Source organism: Clarias gariepinus, chromosome 5, assembly GCF_024256425.1.
Source record: "Clarias gariepinus isolate MV-2021 ecotype Netherlands chromosome 5, CGAR_prim_01v2, whole genome shotgun sequence".
Classification (NCBI taxonomy): Eukaryota; Metazoa; Chordata; class Actinopteri; order Siluriformes; family Clariidae; genus Clarias; species Clarias gariepinus.
The window spans coordinates 19,266,395-19,285,571 of record NC_071104.1 but is presented as its reverse complement, the minus strand read 5'-3'; the positions used below and the strand labels follow the sequence as shown (position 1 = coordinate 19,285,571).

At 39.8% G+C, this 19,177-nt stretch overlaps 3 protein-coding genes across 7 annotated transcripts in view; 1 reads left to right on the top strand and 2 right to left on the bottom strand.

The window, feature by feature from the left end:
* Positions 1-309: 309 nt before the first annotated feature.
* naxd (NAD(P)HX dehydratase) lies at positions 310-6,158 on the bottom strand. Of its 3 annotated transcripts, XM_053496492.1 has the most exons (11): positions 4,840-5,678; positions 4,278-4,697; positions 3,818-3,962; positions 3,693-3,738; positions 3,504-3,592; positions 3,302-3,410; positions 3,164-3,214; positions 2,950-3,054; positions 2,684-2,804; positions 2,481-2,601; positions 310-2,385 (listed from the first exon to the last, which is right to left on the bottom strand). In XM_053496492.1, the coding sequence occupies exons 1-11, from the start codon at positions 5,351-5,353 to the stop codon at positions 2,235-2,237; spliced, it is 1,872 nt and encodes a 623-aa protein (XP_053352467.1). In that variant the 5' UTR covers positions 5,354-5,678; the 3' UTR covers positions 310-2,234. The 3 variants fall into 3 exon arrangements, with proteins under 3 accessions (XP_053352467.1, XP_053352469.1, XP_053352468.1); XM_053496494.1 differs by lacking the exons at positions 4,278-4,697; positions 4,840-5,678 and adding an exon at positions 6,045-6,158; XM_053496493.1 differs by lacking the exons at positions 4,278-4,697; positions 4,840-5,678 and adding an exon at positions 5,912-6,143.
* Positions 5,759-11,464, top strand: rab20 (RAB20, member RAS oncogene family). 2 transcript variants are annotated; one of them, XM_053496497.1, is made up of 3 exons: positions 5,759-5,869; positions 6,669-6,930; positions 10,543-11,464. In XM_053496497.1, the coding sequence occupies exons 2-3, from the start codon at positions 6,735-6,737 to the stop codon at positions 11,073-11,075; spliced, it is 729 nt and encodes a 242-aa protein (XP_053352472.1). In that variant the 5' UTR covers positions 5,759-5,869; positions 6,669-6,734; the 3' UTR covers positions 11,076-11,464. The 2 variants fall into 2 exon arrangements, with proteins under 2 accessions (XP_053352472.1, XP_053352470.1); XM_053496495.1 differs by lacking the exon at positions 5,759-5,869 and adding an exon at positions 6,447-6,555.
* Positions 11,465-13,011: 1,547 nt separating this feature from the next.
* Positions 13,012-19,177, bottom strand: part of col4a2 (collagen, type IV, alpha 2) — a 71,698-nt gene continuing 65,532 nt past the window's right edge. For both annotated transcript variants that reach the window (XM_053496132.1, XM_053496133.1), the window contains 6 exons: positions 18,844-18,942; positions 18,537-18,683; positions 18,306-18,422; positions 17,458-17,649; positions 17,003-17,289; positions 13,012-14,487 (listed from right to left, as the gene is read on the bottom strand). In XM_053496132.1, the coding sequence (XP_053352107.1) occupies positions 14,233-14,487; positions 17,003-17,289; positions 17,458-17,649; positions 18,306-18,422; positions 18,537-18,683; positions 18,844-18,942 (1,097 nt within the window). In that variant the 3' untranslated portion in view covers positions 13,012-14,232. The remainder of the gene's footprint in view (positions 14,488-17,002; positions 17,290-17,457; positions 17,650-18,305; positions 18,423-18,536; positions 18,684-18,843; positions 18,943-19,177) is intronic.

The window sequence follows — 19,177 nt, the reverse complement described above, 5'->3', positions numbered from 1 at the left end:
AAATTTTGGTTTCGTAAGTTTTTTGCAAGTCAGGGGATTCGTATGCCAAGGGTCCACTGTATTGTAAATGATAAAGGCCGAATTTTGACAGCTAAATAACTGGATTGGAGCAACTCCAATACTGCAGGTGTTCTGGGATGTTCCTGGTACAGAAGAAACATCCCAAATGTTCAGGATATACCAAAAGTGATCCAAGGGAATAAAAACAGTGAACTGGCAACAGGGTCATGTGTGGGAAAGGCTCATCAATGCACATGGGGAGTGAAATCTAGCCTGTGTAGTGTGTAAACATGAAAACACACAAATTAATTGAGTTAAGTGACTTTATTAGAAAGTAAATCTGCCAAGAAAACCCAACTGCTTAAAAAAACTAAAATCATACGCTAACGCCTGCTTTGTGATATTTCGGATGTTATGAATAAAACCTGAAAACTAAATGGCAAAAGTCATTGGGGAACGCATGAAAAATGATTATTCTGCAGCTGTTTATGAACATAGTCATACACTTCAAAAGAAGTGCATTTGACAAATGTTTAACACAATGTTTTATACATTTAAAATTATTCTTGTCCTTGAGTACCGTATTACCAATCATTATTCATCACTTGAGCACAAATTGTCATTTTTGTTTACAGCTATTAACAAAATATATTATGATCTTCACAGACGCTTTGTGAGGAAAAGCAAAATAATTAAAGAAACCATGTAATATTTTTACAGGGAGACCAATATGCAGAAGAACTTGCTTTAGAATGTACTTTAACACTTTTTGTACAAATAATTTAGCCATTCATAATTTTAAAAAAGTTTGGTATCTGTTTATTATTCAGAGCACAGTGATATACTTCTAGAACCACAAGAGCTGTAACACAGCATGTGCTGGTACTAAACCATTATAATGGTCTACACATTTTTATATTAAATATCAATTCAAATATTTAGCACAAAGCACCATAATTAATTATTTAATTATACTGGACATATCACCAGTGACAGTGCTGAAAATGCGGGTTTGTCTAGTTGGACTGATTTATACAAAGCAAATGTCTGGTTCTGGTAGCTTATTTGCTTAATAGAAAGGCTTAAGAAATGCCTGGCGGAAGGAAAGCGCTGCCGCACTGCCTCTAAAATGCCGTTTAAACAGAAAAGCTGATACGAATATTTAAACAAGGCCTTAAAATGAAGAAAATAATCAGATTGTTTTTCAAAAACTGACAGTCCAAAAGCATATTCCTTGTCTTTTACCACAGCAATTTACTAACAATTCAAATGTGGTCTGTTTATAAAAGGAGGACACAATACTTTATGTTCACACTCATGTTTAATGTTGTGGTCCTTTTATGATTTTTTTTTTCATGTTCTAGCTTATAACAGCTATAAACAGTCGTCCCATCATTAGCGTTTCTTTATCTCTTGCTACTGAAATTAAGAAGAAAAAACGCATCATGTTTTGGAGAAGCTGCCACGTCCTATAAGGTAAAGACTTTGCTTGCTGGAAACAAACATTAAGGAGCAGCTTTACCCGTGTCTGTTACAAAGCACTGACACTGGAGAATCTTTCAAACAAACAAAAAAAAAAAAGAAATCCTAAACAAACAAATCCTCATTAAAAACAAAAACATATCAGCAATTACACACTTTTTAAAAATTAATTTGTGTTTATCATTCAACACAAGATCCTGTGCAAGATACTATAGAAAAGATAAAGCATTAGAAGAAGTGCATTAATATAAACATGTGCTATGAGTTACTGTAAGAGCTGCTCTTATAAAAAATGACTCAAACCCCTCTGACCTAACAGATATGAAAACTAAGGAATACAGTAGTTATGTTTTATCTATGATGGTTCATTGTGTTTTTTACTGCAAGAACACTTTGAGTTGTAGTAAATAAGCCTCACTACCTATGTGGAACTATTAGCTCACTGAAAAACCGATGGTGTTACCGGCGAAAAGTCCATTCGTAAGCAGCACAACACAAAGCTGTCAGCAGATTAAACTCTAACTGTTCAGATTCAGGTGCTGTTTTGCGAAGGAGAGGAATGCAAAGTGTAAAGCTGGCAGATGTGGATCCACTAAAAAAAAAGTGTGTATGCAAAATAATCCGTTGTAAGAAACAGTGTGGACTGGTATCCTCTTTGATCTGCGTATCCCTTCTTCTTGAAGGGAGATGCATCAGATATTGTTGCACAGGGCAGGAATGAAGCTAAAAGCTCAGAATACAGATAAAGAAGTTCAGGTTTCAAAAAGCTTCTTGAAGGCGGCACAAATCTCCTGGATCATGTCCGAGGTGGTGGTGGCACGGCCGTACTTGTGAAAGGCTTGATTGTTACACTGCCTGGTTAGGGAGGAAGCGCCAAAAGCAGCTACCAGTGTAGGATTCATACTGGAGAAACAAACACTTGTATAAAATCACTAGTACATGTGTGTGCATGTGTGTGTGGGAGAGAGACGGATGAAGATGATTAACCGAATGCTTACCCTTCAGTTGCATTTAGAGATGAGCTGAAAGCCCAATGGGAAAAGACTCCTAAAGAACCAGACAGCAGATCTCCCTGTCCACCACAGCGACGGCCACTTCCCTCTTGACTGCATGTTAGCACTGGACACATTGGGAGGCAACAAAAATAAGCGAGCGTGTTTCTAAAGACAATGAGAGAACAGTCGGATTTAATCTGACTGACCCTGGTTGCCGTCAGTGATTATGTCCTCCTCTCCTTTCAAAAGCAGAGTCACGTTACCCAGTGCGATGCTCAGCTGCTGCGCAGTGACCCTAAGGTCAGTGCTGTCCAAAGTCTGATGGTGCTGTAATCCAAAATGTAAAACTCTTCAGACTTTTATTAACAATTTAGCATGTTAATTTAGTGTCTACAAAAGTATAAATAACAGTAATTAATAATAATAAAAAAAATAACCCATATCCCTAGATTTTCCTAGAAAGATCCCTTACCATTGCTTCATAGAGACGTGTAAACTCCATAAAGTTGGGTGTTAGGATTGCTCTCTGATAACCTTGAATGACTGATGGTTCTTTGGAAACTAACCAAAGTCCGTCCTGGAGGAAGGATATAATAATCATATACAAAACATTATGCCTTCATGTGCATCGTTTCCATTTTTTAGATTTCTAAATTAGCTGGGAAAAAAAAAATCTCCCAACTCACTGCATCAATGACTATTGGAATTCCTCTTGATTTTGATTTTTCAATTACCTCCTACAAAATATCAATATTACACATCAAAACACTTTTTAAACGCAAATAGTTAAGCAAGCCTACTAACCTACTGCTTAACCTTCTTACCTTTGCATTATTAAGGAGCTTGTCTTCCCTGCCCAAGCCTGGCCCCACGACCAAACAGTGGAGTCTTGGCAACCATTTCTCTATTTCCTCCACAGCGTTGGGACTGTCTCTGTATGTTACAACATGAGAGAAAGGAGCGCTTTAAATCACCAGTGAGTGTAGATTTAACAACCAGATTAGACAGTCAGATTAATGCACTCACAGCACAGGGTGAACTATGAGCTCAGGGCTGTAAGATTTAATCACAGTGGCAGCATCTTTGGTGCAGAACACGTGGGAAAGATCTGCACCCTAAAGAAAACAAAAAACACAATGACAGCGTGACACAGAGATAAAATTAAATTCTTCCATTTATTTTGTGCAAATATTTTTTACACGTTATACTACATACTATTTTCAGTGCAGAAATGGCAGCAAAGTAAGGTGCTCCAGTGTACCTAAAAAAACCCGAAGAGAATTACTGATTGGGGAAAAAAATAGGAGCTGATTGTCAGTTTAAATGTAGTAGCTACTTACTCTTGACATCCTCCAATGATTCCTATGCGACCATCTTGTCCCTTGTGCTTTTTAGACGTCAGGGGAGGAACTATATTTTTAACCAATGGCAGGATGTCCATGCTTCTGTGTGCGACTCCGCCCAGGGAATATGTCCGCTCAATAACTAAAGGAAAGAGAACAATAACTCGTCTGCTTCGGTCCATCATACCCTTCTCTAAGCACTATGTTTAAAAAGAAATGTACATTTTGCTTGATATCTGATTAATGAGTCATGTGATACTTTTTCAGATTAAGTTGATGCAAATAATTTATAACATGAAAGGATATGCAACTGTCAGGAGCGCAGTTCTCTCCAACTATGAAAACCATATCAAGCTAAACTGGCCAGATGTATAAGATCTTTATCAGCGATCAAATATGCCTAACTGAAACCAGAACACATTAGATCAGTAGTGAGTGGCATCAGCCCTGCGCAGACCTGGTGCAGCAGGAGGACTTGGGATGACATAGTCAACCTGGCTGGTTTGAAGGCTTTGGCTGCCACCATATGGACGTGCATGGGCTACCGACGAAGCGGTCTTTGAGTTACGAGTGGACTGAGGAGCAGGTGGCGACGTGACTGTGGGGGTACTGAGACCAGCAAACATCTGGCCCAGCATCTGCAACATGTGCATTTCTCTAGTATGTTCAGTCTCTCTACGAAGATCCTCGGCTTGAAGCCGCTGCTCCTCAAGTCTATAAAAGTTCTCTTCTGCCTCCAAACTCTGTTCGAGAAACTTCTCCATAAGTTTCTCCAGCGACAGGTTTGCAAAGCGCTTTTTGTGTCGCCTGCTTCCTGAAGAGGATGGCATGGTGGAGGTCTGTTCTTCAGGCTGCTTGGCTGGAACATCCGGTGCACCTGTATCAATATATATGAAAACGAGAGAGAAAGGGAGAGAAACAAGAAGGGAGAAGGTAAGGTGAGGTGAAGGGAGGAGGGAAAAAACATTGAGAAATGTTCTATGTGTTGTGAGCTGGTAGGTGACAAGTTGCGGACTTACTGCTGCAACTGCCCACAGTCACCGGGATGGGGTAGGGTGGATACTCGATTTTCACAGGGTACTCCATGTTCGAGCATTCTCCTGCAGCGTCCACATCCGATTCATGTGGCTGGTCCACACTCTCTCCATCTTCTTCAGTGCCGTCCATTGTCTCATCTCCCTCGGCACCCATGCCGTCCATATCATGCGCATCCAGCCCTGCTGACGACCTGCTGCTCAGGATCCTCTCCATGTCTTTGTAGAACCTGAAGATCTTTGCAAAGTGGCCGTTTTTCTTCGAGGCCTTTTTCGCCTGAAAGTACTGTCTTTTCAGGCTCTTTACTCGCACCCGGCACTGATCCGGGGTCCGATCGTAGCCCATGTCACCCAGACGACCGGCTACGTCGCGGTAAACGTGACTATTTCGGAAGTTTCCGTCCAGCGCAGTTTGCACGTCGTGTTCTCCCCAAATAGTCAACAGTGCTCTCGTCTCCGCGTCTGACCAGTGGTATCCTCGGGTGGGATTCACTAACATGATCGAGCGGTGCAATAGATCACCAGGCTCTGTTAGACTATAACCGCGTCCAGCAACCTGCTTGATGTTTAACGGCGAACTAACGTTAGCTAAGCATCCACCTGGCCAGCTAGCCGACGTTAGCCAAAACCTAGAGCTAACGTTACTTTTCTAGCTAACCGCCTTTTTTACTTTTCTTCGTGTACGCCATAATTCCTTTGGGCAGTTGCTAGAAAACCGAATCTCATTTATAAATATATCAATCAATCTTCTGCGCGCGAAACATAGCAACGGCGCTAAATACAATCACGTTCCCGTTATATTACAGACAGGATTATATCAAAACTTAATCCGAGCTCCTCCTCTCTGTAGCCACAACAACACCTACGTAGAGATTTTGCGTACTACGTCATTTAGAAGTGCACACCATAAGCACAACAACAAAATAAGGGTCTGAAATCGGAATGTTTGCAACTTTAATTCGACAAGTATGATTAATGACAACGTTTAAAATGTTAATCCTGGGCGTTATTGAAGGTAGGTTATGCTGCAAATTGAGCGCCCGGTGTCGGGATTTACCTTTCTCATACAGAAGAGTTACTGCAAAGCAGAAGGCTACAGTTAGGAGGCGAAGGAGCAACTTTGCTTCCATGCATTCCGATCATGCAACAGCTTTTATGACAACACCGCCAGTGAACAACTTCGGTCTTACCAATGGGCCAACTTTGAAGCGATGCAGCAAAACGGATGAATGCACGTTTAAGCAGCACCGACATCGCCTCCGCGTGTGTTCACGACACGTCAAGCACGAGCGTTGGTTTGCTCCACAAGCTACACTATTACGTCAGTTTACCAGCCAATCAAAATGCAGGGAAAAGGCCGAGGCTGGATTCTGATTGGCTGTGTGGAAATGATCCCAACTTGTTTTCGCTGAAGCACGATCTAGATTTAAACGCTATTTAACCGACACGAGATAATCGTAACGTGTTTATTGTATTATATTAATCTAAAATAACTAAGGTAACAGAGTGTATTTTAATCCATCTTTATACGCGCATGGACAGGCAACTATGCCGCCCCGCCCCCATCCGGGTCATTTTCCTGCGTAGTAAGCTTTAAGAGTTGGACTTGAACTTCCCAAATATACCCACTACAAGTTCGCACAATTCCTGTAAAACCGTTCTTCTTAAAAGTGTCCGCGTCGCTCGGCTTAGTGACTACAAGTCTGTTTATTCATGCGCTCTGAGAGTAAAATCTTAACCATGTTATGTGAGAAAAAGATCAAACCGCTCGTTTTTAACTTATATTTTGCTTTCTGCTGTCATTTGTGTTTAAGGAATAAAAGTTAAACATGGCGTTTGCTCGCTGAGGGGGAACAAGCGGAGTGTGCTGATTTCTGACCATGGCCGAGCCTACGAAGAAGAAGCTGAAAAAGCCTGACGTGAAAATTGTCTTGCTGGGTGACATGAATGTGGGGAAAACATCTCTTCTCCACAGGTACACCGAGAGGAAATTTAAGGACACAGTGAGCACAGTCGGAGGGGCTTTCTATCTCAAGCAGTGGGGACCCTACAATATCTCCATATGGGACACTGCAGGTAGGAGACCAGGCCTGTGCCTCAGACACATCCCCCAGGGTTACACACCTCAACTCCAGGCATATTCAGTTTACAGATCAAAGTGTGGCAGATGTTATTGCCATTCATTCATTCAAATTTTATTTGTCACATACATGACCATACACAGTATGGTATGAAGGGAGGTATTTATATGACTGTTCCTGAACTAAAAAGAAAGAAAGAAAGAAAGAAAGAAAAAATAGAACATAGAAATAGTTTACTGTAGTCAGAAAAATTTCACTAAGAGCACTAGATGTAAAAATTTGGGATTAATGTACAAATCTACAAGTTACAAAAATATATAATTACAATAAAATATTTTATATATAAAAGTTATATATACAGTCCAAAGACATGCAAATTAGGCTAATTGGTGTTCCCAGATTGCCCTGTGGTGTGTGCATGTGTGCTCTGTTATGGATTGGCAAATTTTATGATGACACCCAGGAAATCGTTTGCACCCCGCCTTGTGGACAAAGTTTCCTGGAATAGGCTTTACACTTCCCAGGACCCTGTGTAGGATAAGTTGTATAGAATATGAATAAATGAATGAAGTCTATAACAATGACCATTTATATTCTTAAGGGCACTTTTGGAAAATTTTTGCTTTTGTTTATACTGATCTCAGTTAACCCTCCCAGGAGACCATGTGGCCTAAAAATAATAGGGTATCTGAATCACAACGAAATATTCTTACAGGAATGGCCTCCCGTAAGAATAGAAGACTAAGTAGACTAAGCAGTTTCACTAATAATAATAATAATAGCAATAGCAATAGCAGCAGTTCTATTATTTTTACTCGGCTGCTCCCGGCAAGGGGTCGCCACAGCGGAATACCCAGTCTGCACTACAACTTGGCACAGGTTTTACGCCGGATGCCCTTCCTGATGCAACCCTTCCATTTTATCCGGGCTTGGGACTGGCACTGCATTCAGTGACAGGGGTTTGGGCACTGGCTGGGAATCGAACCCGGGCCTTCCGCATGGTAGGTCGAAACACCTACCACTGAGCCACCAGTGCCCTATTCTTTACTCATACTGTATAGCACATATACATTTATAAATAAAAGAACAAAAGAACTTAAAAAAAAAAAAAAGGTTGATGCAACATTGAAACAACAAAAAAAGTGATGCATTAATTAGTTTGCAAACATAGTTGGTTTATTCCTTGAGGAGATCCCAGAACAGGACAAGACAGTGGAAAAGGAATTTCCCCTAAATACTCATTTATGCCGCTGCTAATTTTTTTATTCATGTATTTTTGTGTAATAGCCAAGTTCTCTATCAGAATTGAGTGTACACTGTGTGTTGGCAAAGACTGAACAGATCTCTTGTTTATCTACCGTGCAGTAGCAGAGCAGGATAGGTCATATGATCCATGTTACTGAGTATCTTTCATTAAACTAGACTACAGGGTATAGAAACAGTTCACATGTACACAGTCGACCAAAGCATCTGAGTCAACATGGGGTTCTTATGAGACATCATGAGGTCTGTTAGTTTCCTGTTATAGAATATGCATAGTAGACTGTTCCAGTGAGAAGGTGAACAACTTGTCCCAAGGGCTTGTGTTTATAAACTCTCTTTCCCTCACATACTTGGGTTTTGGGTGTTTGTATCTGATATTCACAGGGTTTTCATTTCTTTTAAGAGAAAAGGTTTTGATGTTAGTTCATTCATACATATTGTTTAGTGATGACCTTACCCCTCTTTCTGCTCACTCATTTCCTGTTGAGGGAGTTTCCTTGCTGATGACAGCTGACCCAAATTGCTGTAGGCATTCCTTTTAAGACAAATCATATGCTTTTGTGATATCCCAAAAAATAATATATAGTTTATCTTTCATTAATTTGTAATGACTAATCATTTCACCTTTTTAATATTCATTCAATAATATTCAACAGTGATAATTTCATTATAACTAATGGATTAAATATAACAATGTGCTCAACTGTGATTTCTATTATTATTTGACTTACACTATATGTGTGTGCATGTTTATTAAGTCTGCGTTATCTAAGAAAACCATTCAATATTTCCAAACATCCAAAATGAAAGTAAATTAATAATACTGAAGAAGAGTGTTAGCATATTACATCACAAACCTGTTTTCAGATTGGGGAAAAAAAAAAAACTAATGTATGCTCCTGGGTTTGTATAAAAATAGAAAGGAGCCAGTGGGACAAAGTTCGAGAAGAACTCATAACTTCCAGCACACTCAGTAAAACCTAACAGCTGTTTTAACTGCGCAAATTTGAACCAAACCCTATGAATTATTTTCAAGCTAAATGTTTTAGCTCAATATATATAAACTGGGTGTTATTAAATGACTCTTCAGTAATCTTTATACAAGTTTATTTTATGTGGCAATGTTTTTAAATGCATCTTTGCTTATGACATACAATACTGGAAGTAAGAGCTGTGTATTGAGCGTGCAAAACCCAGGAGCCTACATTTAGTTTTTTTTTTTTTTTTTTTGGTTTTCATCTGAAAAATTTAATCTTGTTCTCTTTACAAGCAAATATTATAAGTAGTTATTTATGTATTAATTTTTGGGTTATGTTTAGAAATGGTAAATGGTTTTGTACATAATAATGCATACATAATAAATGTGATCTCTCTTTCTCATTCATCGTCTATACCACTTTATCCTGTCTGTTTTCATAGTCACATTTTCTGTATTGAGGGCATGAGATGGGGTACACAGGCAATTTGGGAACAGGCAATTTGGGAACACCCTTTAGCCTAATGTTTAATGTTTGCACTGTGCGAGTAAACCGGAGGAAACCAAGCAAGCGTGGGGAGATAATACAAACTCCATGCGCACAGAGAGTGGAATTGCACATGGTCAGGAATTAAAACCGGATCCTGCTGGTGCATGGCGATAGAGCTAACTACTACACCACCATGCTGCCTTACATAATAAATGTGTACAACAAAATGTGTACTGCAGATAATACATTGCCAAAGAATTGAATACTCTACAGTATGCCTGAATACACTATACGTACTTGACAGAGCCAACTTTGGCTGCATTCACAGCCATATTTGTTTTCTGGCATATTCCTCTTTTTGCATGGGTAGATCCTACTCATACCTAGCAAAATTGCTTAAGCCGATGCCCGATGTAGACAGATTGGATAGAGACCGTTAATGACCAGAAAGTCTCACCTCAGATTTTCAGTCAGTTTGAGGTCTGGGCTTTAACATGTACAGGATGAAATATTCAGGTTCTTCTATTAAACTTTAAATGTAGGGCTACAATGTAATAGAGTTAGTATTATATATATAATTTCATATCATCTCATTTAAAATGCTTTCAGGTTTAGAATGCTGACATTAGCGTGTACAGTACTTATTTGCAGAATGTGGTACGGAATGAAGAACAAAGCCCAGTCTCACATCCTCAGGCATGCACAGATGTGTAGTCAGTAGCAGCTATCGTTGTGAGACTGAGGACTATTGTTTTTCACTTTGTCAATTTAAATATTGTACATGGCGTCTGAAAAATGTCATAAAATATGTTTTTATTGACTTAATTTAATTCCTCTTCTGTTTGCTTTTCCCTTACCCTGACTGGGTTGTGTTCTAGGTCGTGAACAGTTCCATGGTCTTGGCTCTATGTACTGCCGTGGTGCAGCTGCAGTCATCCTCACCTATGACACAACCAGCTGGCAAAGCTACGTAGAGTTGGAAGATCGCTTTCTATCCCTAACTGACACCGCCAATGCTGACTGTATCTTTGCCATAGTAGGCAACAAAGCTGATCTGACTGACACGCATGCACAAGGTTCAAATCCGGACAGAGGGGAGGAGAACATGTCTGCACGTTCATCTTTTTCTTCCTCCTCCCTTCAGCGCAAACAGGTGAACAGAGAAGATGCCATGGCTCTCTATGGGCGTGTGCTACATTACAAAGGGCTGGAAGAGAAGGCCTGTCTGCCCGCTGAAAGGATGGTCTTTGAGACCAGTGCTAAAACTGGCTACAACGTGGATGTGTTGTTTGAAACAGTGTTTGACTTGGTCGTGCCCTCAATCCTAAAGAAGCGAAATGAGGTTGAGAGCACTGTTGATCTGGAAGCACCCAGTAAAGTTAAGAGGACTAAAGCTGGCTGTTGTGCCTAGGAGGGTCTAAAATGGGAATTTAAACGAACGAAAGCACAGAAGGTTGTTTACATTTCATCGAAAATTCTGGTAACCCTTCTGTTAGAATGGATGACCATATTTTTGTAAATTGAATAATTTGTAACAATCAATGTTAATTATTAAACAGAGAAAAATAAGTATTAATCAAGTTGACCATGGCCTAAAAGGAACACGTAAGTTGTTTAACATTGTTTTATTTGCCCAACTGTAATGAATTTTAATTATATGTGATGTGCTGTGATTCCAGGTACTATAATTTATCACTTTAAAAAAAAAAAATGAAACAATCTTGTAACAAATTATGTGAAAATAATAAGTGTTTTTTTTATTTATTAGAAAACAAAAAAAATAAACATGATTGTAAGTTAGCATGCAGATTATCTGTATTTATTAAACCAGTACTCGCTTTGGCTGGTTGAGGTCACAGTGTATCTAGTGCTGGAGGAATGGAGAGCTCCAAGTCTGGTCCACCCCCCACCCTTGTGATGAAGGGGTGGGGGGTGGACCGCAAATACAAAAAACAAGAAGAAGTAAATCGGAGGGAAGAGATTTTTAAAGGTTGATATTCATTCTTAAAATACTATAGAAATGTGCAGATACATGAGATTAGGGGAGGCAATTTACAAGAGGCCTGGAATGTAGTCAGCAGCTCAATTCATCCCAAAAGTGTTCAGTGGGGTTGGGGTCAGATCTTTTTCAACACCAAACTTTATAACCCCTCTTTGTGTATTGTGTATTGTCAACAGTTTTTGGTTCCTTAGTTCCAGTAAAGGTCAATCACAAAACTTTAGTATAGAATGATATTCTGTGCAATTTGATGCTTTTAAATTTGTAGCATTGTTTTTGGGCAAGTCCACATATGAATGGGATGGTTATTTGTCAATATATATATAGTACAGTACTTTTGTCCATGTATCATAATTTCTCCCCTCTTAGTTATACTTCTGACTGGCTTTAAAGTCTATACCTGGAACACTGGGCACAGGGCACACAGAATGGGCTGGCAATCCATTACAGGACACTTTGTGCACACATTCACAGTTATGGCCTATATTAGCATAGCATAGCCAAATGAATCAACATTCTCAAAACATATTCCACTTACTCATCGGAAACATACTGTATGATGGACATAAGAAGGCAATGTGGAACTCACACAGATACTGTAGTAACCTGAGTTCAGAAACAACACAGGGACCCTGGGGCTGTGACAATGCTAACTGTTCCATCATCCTACCTCTTGGAAAATTATACCAATGGTATTAGGTTCAAGTCAAACTAGGACTTGTGATTTTTTTGGGTACCTTTTATTTCTCTATATAATTCCTTGCTACACTAATGCACTTATTCCAGCATTTCACTAGTGCTTGGTACCGATACCATGATCAGACTGCCTGAGATATGTATGATTGCTGGCCTGCTAGGAACTCCTTAAATGGCCCAAACATGTAAAAATGCCTGTAGACTGTATGGGGATATGGCAATGACTTCCAACTAAGTTCCTGTAATGTGTGAGTGGTTAGTGAATGCCTGTGTGTACATTTCCTACAGATGGGTGCATCTCTTTCTCAAGTTGGCATCAAGTTATCTGTCGATTTTTCGGCATTAGCCATTCCACTTTGCAGTGGGCTCCAAGCTACCTCAACTGGGGCCGTTATTCACATACGGCCTTTTTTTAAACATTTTCACCGTTCAAGTATTTTGCTGCAGCTAAGAGTCTCGCCATAATACTGTTCTGTAATACTCTAAATCTTCTGTAAATGTCGACCAGTTTTATTTCTTCATTTACATGTTCCAGTTTGACTTGAATGCCCCTCATAGTATTAATCATACTTTATCATGGGAAATATGTTTTAATAATAAATTATGCAATTATATTAAAACTGCCCTGATTTGGGCAAAAAAAAATATGTAAAACAAACAGAAGTATTTTATTTGTTGTTGTTCAGTAATGCTAACAGTCACAATCATTCAGAGCATGGTCCAAATATATCCCACATAAATACATTGTTAACATGTTAACGTTCAATGCAACAACCAATTGTTTAATCTTCTTTCACTTGTTTATGGTCAAAGGCTAAAACTGAGAAGGCATGTGGTATGTGTGGTTGAGCAAAGTACAAATAGGGTCATTCGCCTGAAATTGGTCTATCAATCATTAAATATCAGTTTTTTAAAAGGAGTATTAAACAAGCTTTTTATTTGTCTTTGCTGTGCAAGATAAGAAATCTATATATTTAGGACATTTTCATTATGTAAAATCAGTGCAGTCTGTATAACAGATTAGAAACAAAGGAATCCGTAAAGCACGTTCAGTAAGACGAGATGTTCTGCTCTGCATGTCAGAGAAACAGCTCTCTGTTCTGTTTCTGTAAAGAGGTGCGTGCTTGTGCTCAGAGGCTGCTGAGGAAGCGTAGAATAATGATAACACTAAACTGTATTTAAGTGCAAATAATTCCCCACAGAACAAAATTTACATTTGGAGAAGAGTGTTAGTAAAACAGAGTTAATTATCTGATAATAAAATCATGATTAAATGCGTATGTAAAGCAACACTAATTGAGGTGACAATCAGACGGTTGTATTGTTCCAGCACTAAAACATAGAGTTTATAGTGTAAAGCATTTGGCTGTTGTTTAAATCAATGAAAAGTATCTAATAGCTATAGGCAGTGTCATATAAAGATGAATATAAGTAAAGCAGTGCATTAACATGGGCGTCTTTGGTTCTGCTGTATGATGTACTTGGTAATCTCAATTACACAAATCACGCTGATGAGTGAGGTAATAAGTTAAGAAAAGCACCATTTCAAATATAACATGAATAAAGATAAAAATACTAAGCTTTTGATGCTTCTTTGTCCCCTGTTCTCAACACATTTACATATCTTCAGTCCTTAGGCATATAGGGAGGGGTACATAGTAATGAAGAATAACTGAGGGTCATCCAACATGGTGTAAAAGTATGCAGTATATCATTTTTTATAGTTTTTATTTAAAAAATACATATTTGGTTTATGAACTTACTCATTACTAGGAACATTTTATAACCTGTAGGAACAGGTTACCATGTCATTCTCTACTGGACTGCACACAAAAATGTTAAAATTTCACCCCCAAGTCAAAGTTCATCCAAGTCACAGGTTCTTCATGCAGACTTGACAGCGACTGATGCGTGAGAGGAGCTGTCCAGCCTTAAGCGTCTCAGACTCTGGTGTACTGTGGAATGACTGATCAATGGACGTCAGCCAGAAACTGTGCTTGTTAGAGAAGTAGTGACAGGTACCCTTAGCTCCGTTACACTCAATGAAAGGGGTGGTGCGGAAATCTTCTAGACATGAGCCTGGAGACACCAGAGACTGGCCACCTCCTTCATCTCCAGCTGCTGTATGCTGTGTATGAAAGACAAAGTTTGCAATCCAGCACACAGTTTTGCATTACTTGCTAGGCTGTATCAAATTCTAATGTCATTTGTTAATCTAAGCTTTTCATCTACCAATTCAGGTGCTAGCACTTGCAAAAAAAAAATTTGTGCGATGGTACTGTATAAATGTTATTAAACATGTAATTCAGCCACATTAGATGTACTTAAAGGGGAATGGGAAATATGAAAGAACAAATCTCAGATAAACTCTGACAAAAGATAATACATAGAACTGACTTATTATCAGTTTTGCCTTAAACACAGAGAGGACTTTGATCTCACATGTGACCGATGTAAGCAGGAGCCAGCTACGCTACTGCATATGACTCGTCAAGTGCTCGTCTGACTGACGCCAAGGCCATTATGATACTCATTAGCTCCCTTCTCGCAAGGAGAATGATCATGTTTAGTGGGAGGAGCCGTTGCCAACAGTGGGTGCTCAATGGATTAAAGAGGTCTTGTATTTTATCTGGATCCACTCAGAAATTTAATGTCTTTCAACCATTTAGAAGCCACTTTGAAAACATAGATGCAGGGGATCTGTCATGAAAAATGTATTTTTGAAGTTATTTTTCTTTTGTTTATATATATATATATATACTGTATATATATATATATATATATATATATACTGTATATATCACCTCAGTAGTGATGAAGTGCTTTGAACGCCTGGTCAGAGACTTCATCATCTCTTCACTACCAGACACACTCGACCCACTACAGTTCGCTTATCGTCCAAACCGTTCCACGGACGATGCAATCTCTCATCTCCTCCATACATCTCTCACTCACCTGGACACTCGGAGGGGGAATTATGTGAAAATGCTCTTCATCGACTACAGTTCTGCATTTAATACCATAATTCCCTCCACACTTACCACCAAGCTGGAGCACCTGGGACTCAGCTCATCAATGTGTCGGTGGATCTCCAATTTTCTGACTGGCAGACCACAGGCAGTAAGGATGGGCGGACATGTCCCAGCCTCACTCACTCTCAGCACTGAAGCCCCCCAGGGTTGTGTTCTGAGCCCCCTGCTGTACTCTCTGTACACCCATGACTGCGTGGCCACTACCAGCTCCACCACCATCATCAAGTTTGCTGACGACACTGTTGTGGTGGGCCTGATCACGAACAACGATGAGACGGCCTACCTGGAGGAGGTTGGAAATCTGGAGAACTGGTGCCAAAGAAACAATCTCCTCCTGAACGTCAGTAAGACAAAGGAGCTGATAGTGGACTTCAGTACAAAGCAGGTGAGGAACTACCAGACCCCCGTCATCAACAGGAGCCCAGTGGAGAGAGTGGACAGCTTCAGATAACTTGGTGTTCACATCACGCAGGACCTGGCATGGTCCTGTCACATCAACACCGTGGTAAAAAAGGCCCGGCAGCGTCTCTACCACCTCAGACGCTTGAGAGACTTTAGACTGCCCTCCAAGGTGCTCAGGAATTTCTACTCCTGCACCATAGAGAGCATCCTGACGGGAAATATCACGACCTGGTTCGGGAACAGCACCATGCAGGACAGACGAGCTCTACAGAGGGTGGTGCGATCAGCTGAGCGCATCATCCGCATCGAGCTCCCTGACCTGCACTCGATCTACAGCAAGCGGTGCTTGACCAAGGCCAGGAAGATCGTGAAGGACCTCAGCCACCCCAATAATGGACTGTTTACTCTGTTGCGGTCTGGGAAGCGATTCCGCTCCTTGAAGGCCAACACAGAGAGACTGAGGAGGAGCTTCTTCCCGCAGGCGATAAGGTCTCTCAACCACAACCACACCACTATGCAGAACTAACACAATCTTTTCATAATTGATCAAATCTATCAATCTTCTTACATCCATGAACACTATGGACAATTACACGCTCACCTTCCTTCATATCTACACTACATGTTGTACGTTTACATCCTGGACCAGTGCACAAAGTCACTTTAATAACCTCTGCACAAAGACACTTTGTTCTATGCATATTTGCACACCCAGTACAGGATATTTCAATTTGTACAGTATATTTCTATTTTTATGCACATCATATTTCTATTTTTATTTTTAGTTCTATTTTTCCTAGCACATTTCTATTTTTATTTTTAGTTCTATTTTTTCCTAGTTTAATTTAATTTTTTTTAATTTAATTTCTATTGTATTTTTTTATTTATATTTATTTCTCATTTGTAAACTTTAATTCTCTTTTAGGGTCAATGGCAGTCGTATAATGCATTTCACTACATTTCGTACTGTGTATGTAGGTGTATGTGACAAATAAAATTTAAATTTGATTTGAATTTGATATTTTTAGCAGACTGGCTGTTTTTTAAGTGTAGGGGGAGTAGAATGGCTGAAAAAAAGATAGTATGTATGTACATGTATCTTGTTTAAATTTCCAAAAAAAAAAAAAATTTTGATTTTTAAAAAATAATACATTTGTGTAGAATTACAATAAAATGTGTAACAATAAGGAGAAATGACTAATTGCTTACCATCAGGAAAGAGTAGCCAATCCATAAACTTCTCCAGCCTAAAGGGCAATGTGGGATAGTTATATCTTGACTGTGCACAGCTATTGCCACAGATGGAGCCTCACATACTGAACAGCGGCTGATATAGGGCTTTATATCTGCCTCTTCAACAGGCATCATGGGAATAGGGGCAGTTGTGGAAAGCCAGTAAGACTTGTCATTGCGACTAGCATAGTAACATACATCACCAGGGTTGCAATAGAGGAATGGCATGGTGTTGAATCGAGGGAGACAAGAGCCTGCCAAACCTAGAGGATGCAGTAGAAAATGTTCTTAAAGAACCTGATTTGTGGTGTACATCAAAAATGGTGCCGACCTTATTCTTATTATATTATATCACAAATAGTTTCAAAGATTTAATATTAACTCTCTGGAGAACTGATAAGTCAGGAAGTCTGGAAGACTTATTTACTTACCAAGGTCCTGATTATGAGCTTTCTCCTGACCTTCAAAGTAAAGCAAGCTGTATCCCTCCCACAGCTTGGACATTCCCACAGGGCACATTGGTGTCTGATCAGACTGACTGTGTTTCACCAGGAGGTACCCAACACTTACACTGCGTCCTGGCATACCAGTGGGACCAGGAATACCAGGGCGGCCACGGCTTCCTGAAATGTTTACAACCTTTTAAATCCCATAGAGAAATGTACAAATTAAGCAAACAGAAAATTATTTCCATTTTTTCATTACAGACTTTTAAATTACAGAATAATGGGTAAACCCCCCATATAGCATGCCCAGAAGTTGACCTAAAGCACTGTTATTTATCAGCAGTGCAGACTATCTACTTGATTTTGCCTCCCAATACGCAATACTCACTCACTCAGTCATCATCTTCTATAGCACTTTATCCTGTATTCAGGGTTGCAGGGGGCCTGGAGTCTATCCCAGGAGGCTTAGGGTACGAGGCAGGGTACACCCCACCCACCCTGGATGCTAATCCATCGCAGGGCACACACACATACACTCACACACTACCTGCAATTTGGGAATGGCAATTAGCCTAATCTGCATGTCTTTGGACTGTGGAAGGAAACCGGAGTACCCTGAGGAAAACCACCAAGCACAGAGAGAACATGCAAACTCCTTGCACACAGTGACGGGAATCGAGCCTGACCGGGAATCGAACCAAAACCTGGAGGTGCTAACCACTGCTAGCCGCCCCAGAAGCAATACATTGCTTAATTATTCTGGGGTGAGCCAGAAAATCATGTTGACCTGCCACTTTAACTTCTTGACACACATGCTTAGCTCGGAACTTTACCTTCTAGGCCCTGGAGGCCTTGGTGTCCTGTTGGTCCGACATTTCCACGGACACCTGGTGTTCCAGGAATTCCAGGCAGCCCTTGCATTCCCTTGTGCCCCTTTGGTCCAATAATCCCTAGGGCAAGAAAATGCATTAAAGTGACAATCTCTAAAGTTATAATGAATGCTTATGTAATTAAAATGAAAATATAATCATAAATTTTTTTTAATTCAGAAACCTTTCATTTACCTGGATCTCCAGGGGGTCCCATATTGCCAGGCTTCCCCCTCTCTCCTTGTATTCCTTGCTCACCAAGTGAACCAGGGGGTCCTCTCTCACCTGGCACCATAACAGGAACTGGTGGGAGTCCTTTAGCACCAGGGGGGCCAGGTGGACCTGGAGGAGGTAATATATGGAGGGACTTTTATAACATGCACATATAACATTATTTTTTGTAAGCATACATACTTCTGATGAACATGCACAATTTCAGTTTTATATATATATAAAACATAAATTTTCTGATTTCAAAGAGAAAAGCATAACATTTATATACCTGGTGGCCCACTCTCTCCTTTACGCCCAGGATTACCTCTATCACCATGTAATCCATGTGGCCCTGGGACACCCATATCTCCCATGGCTCCCGTTGTACCTGTAACCCAGGATTAAAAAAAAAAACAGGTACAGAGTAAGATTAGCTCTCTGTTCCTACATAAAGGAATGGACATTCTATATGTCTCAAAAGCAAAAAGCAAAATTTAACAGTTGTTTGTATATAATATTAACTAGGTAATACACATTTAGAGCATAATGTTACATAACATCATGTTAAACTGTGTTACATTAAGTCAACCTTACTGATGCACATTAAATTGCTAAAATTCGGG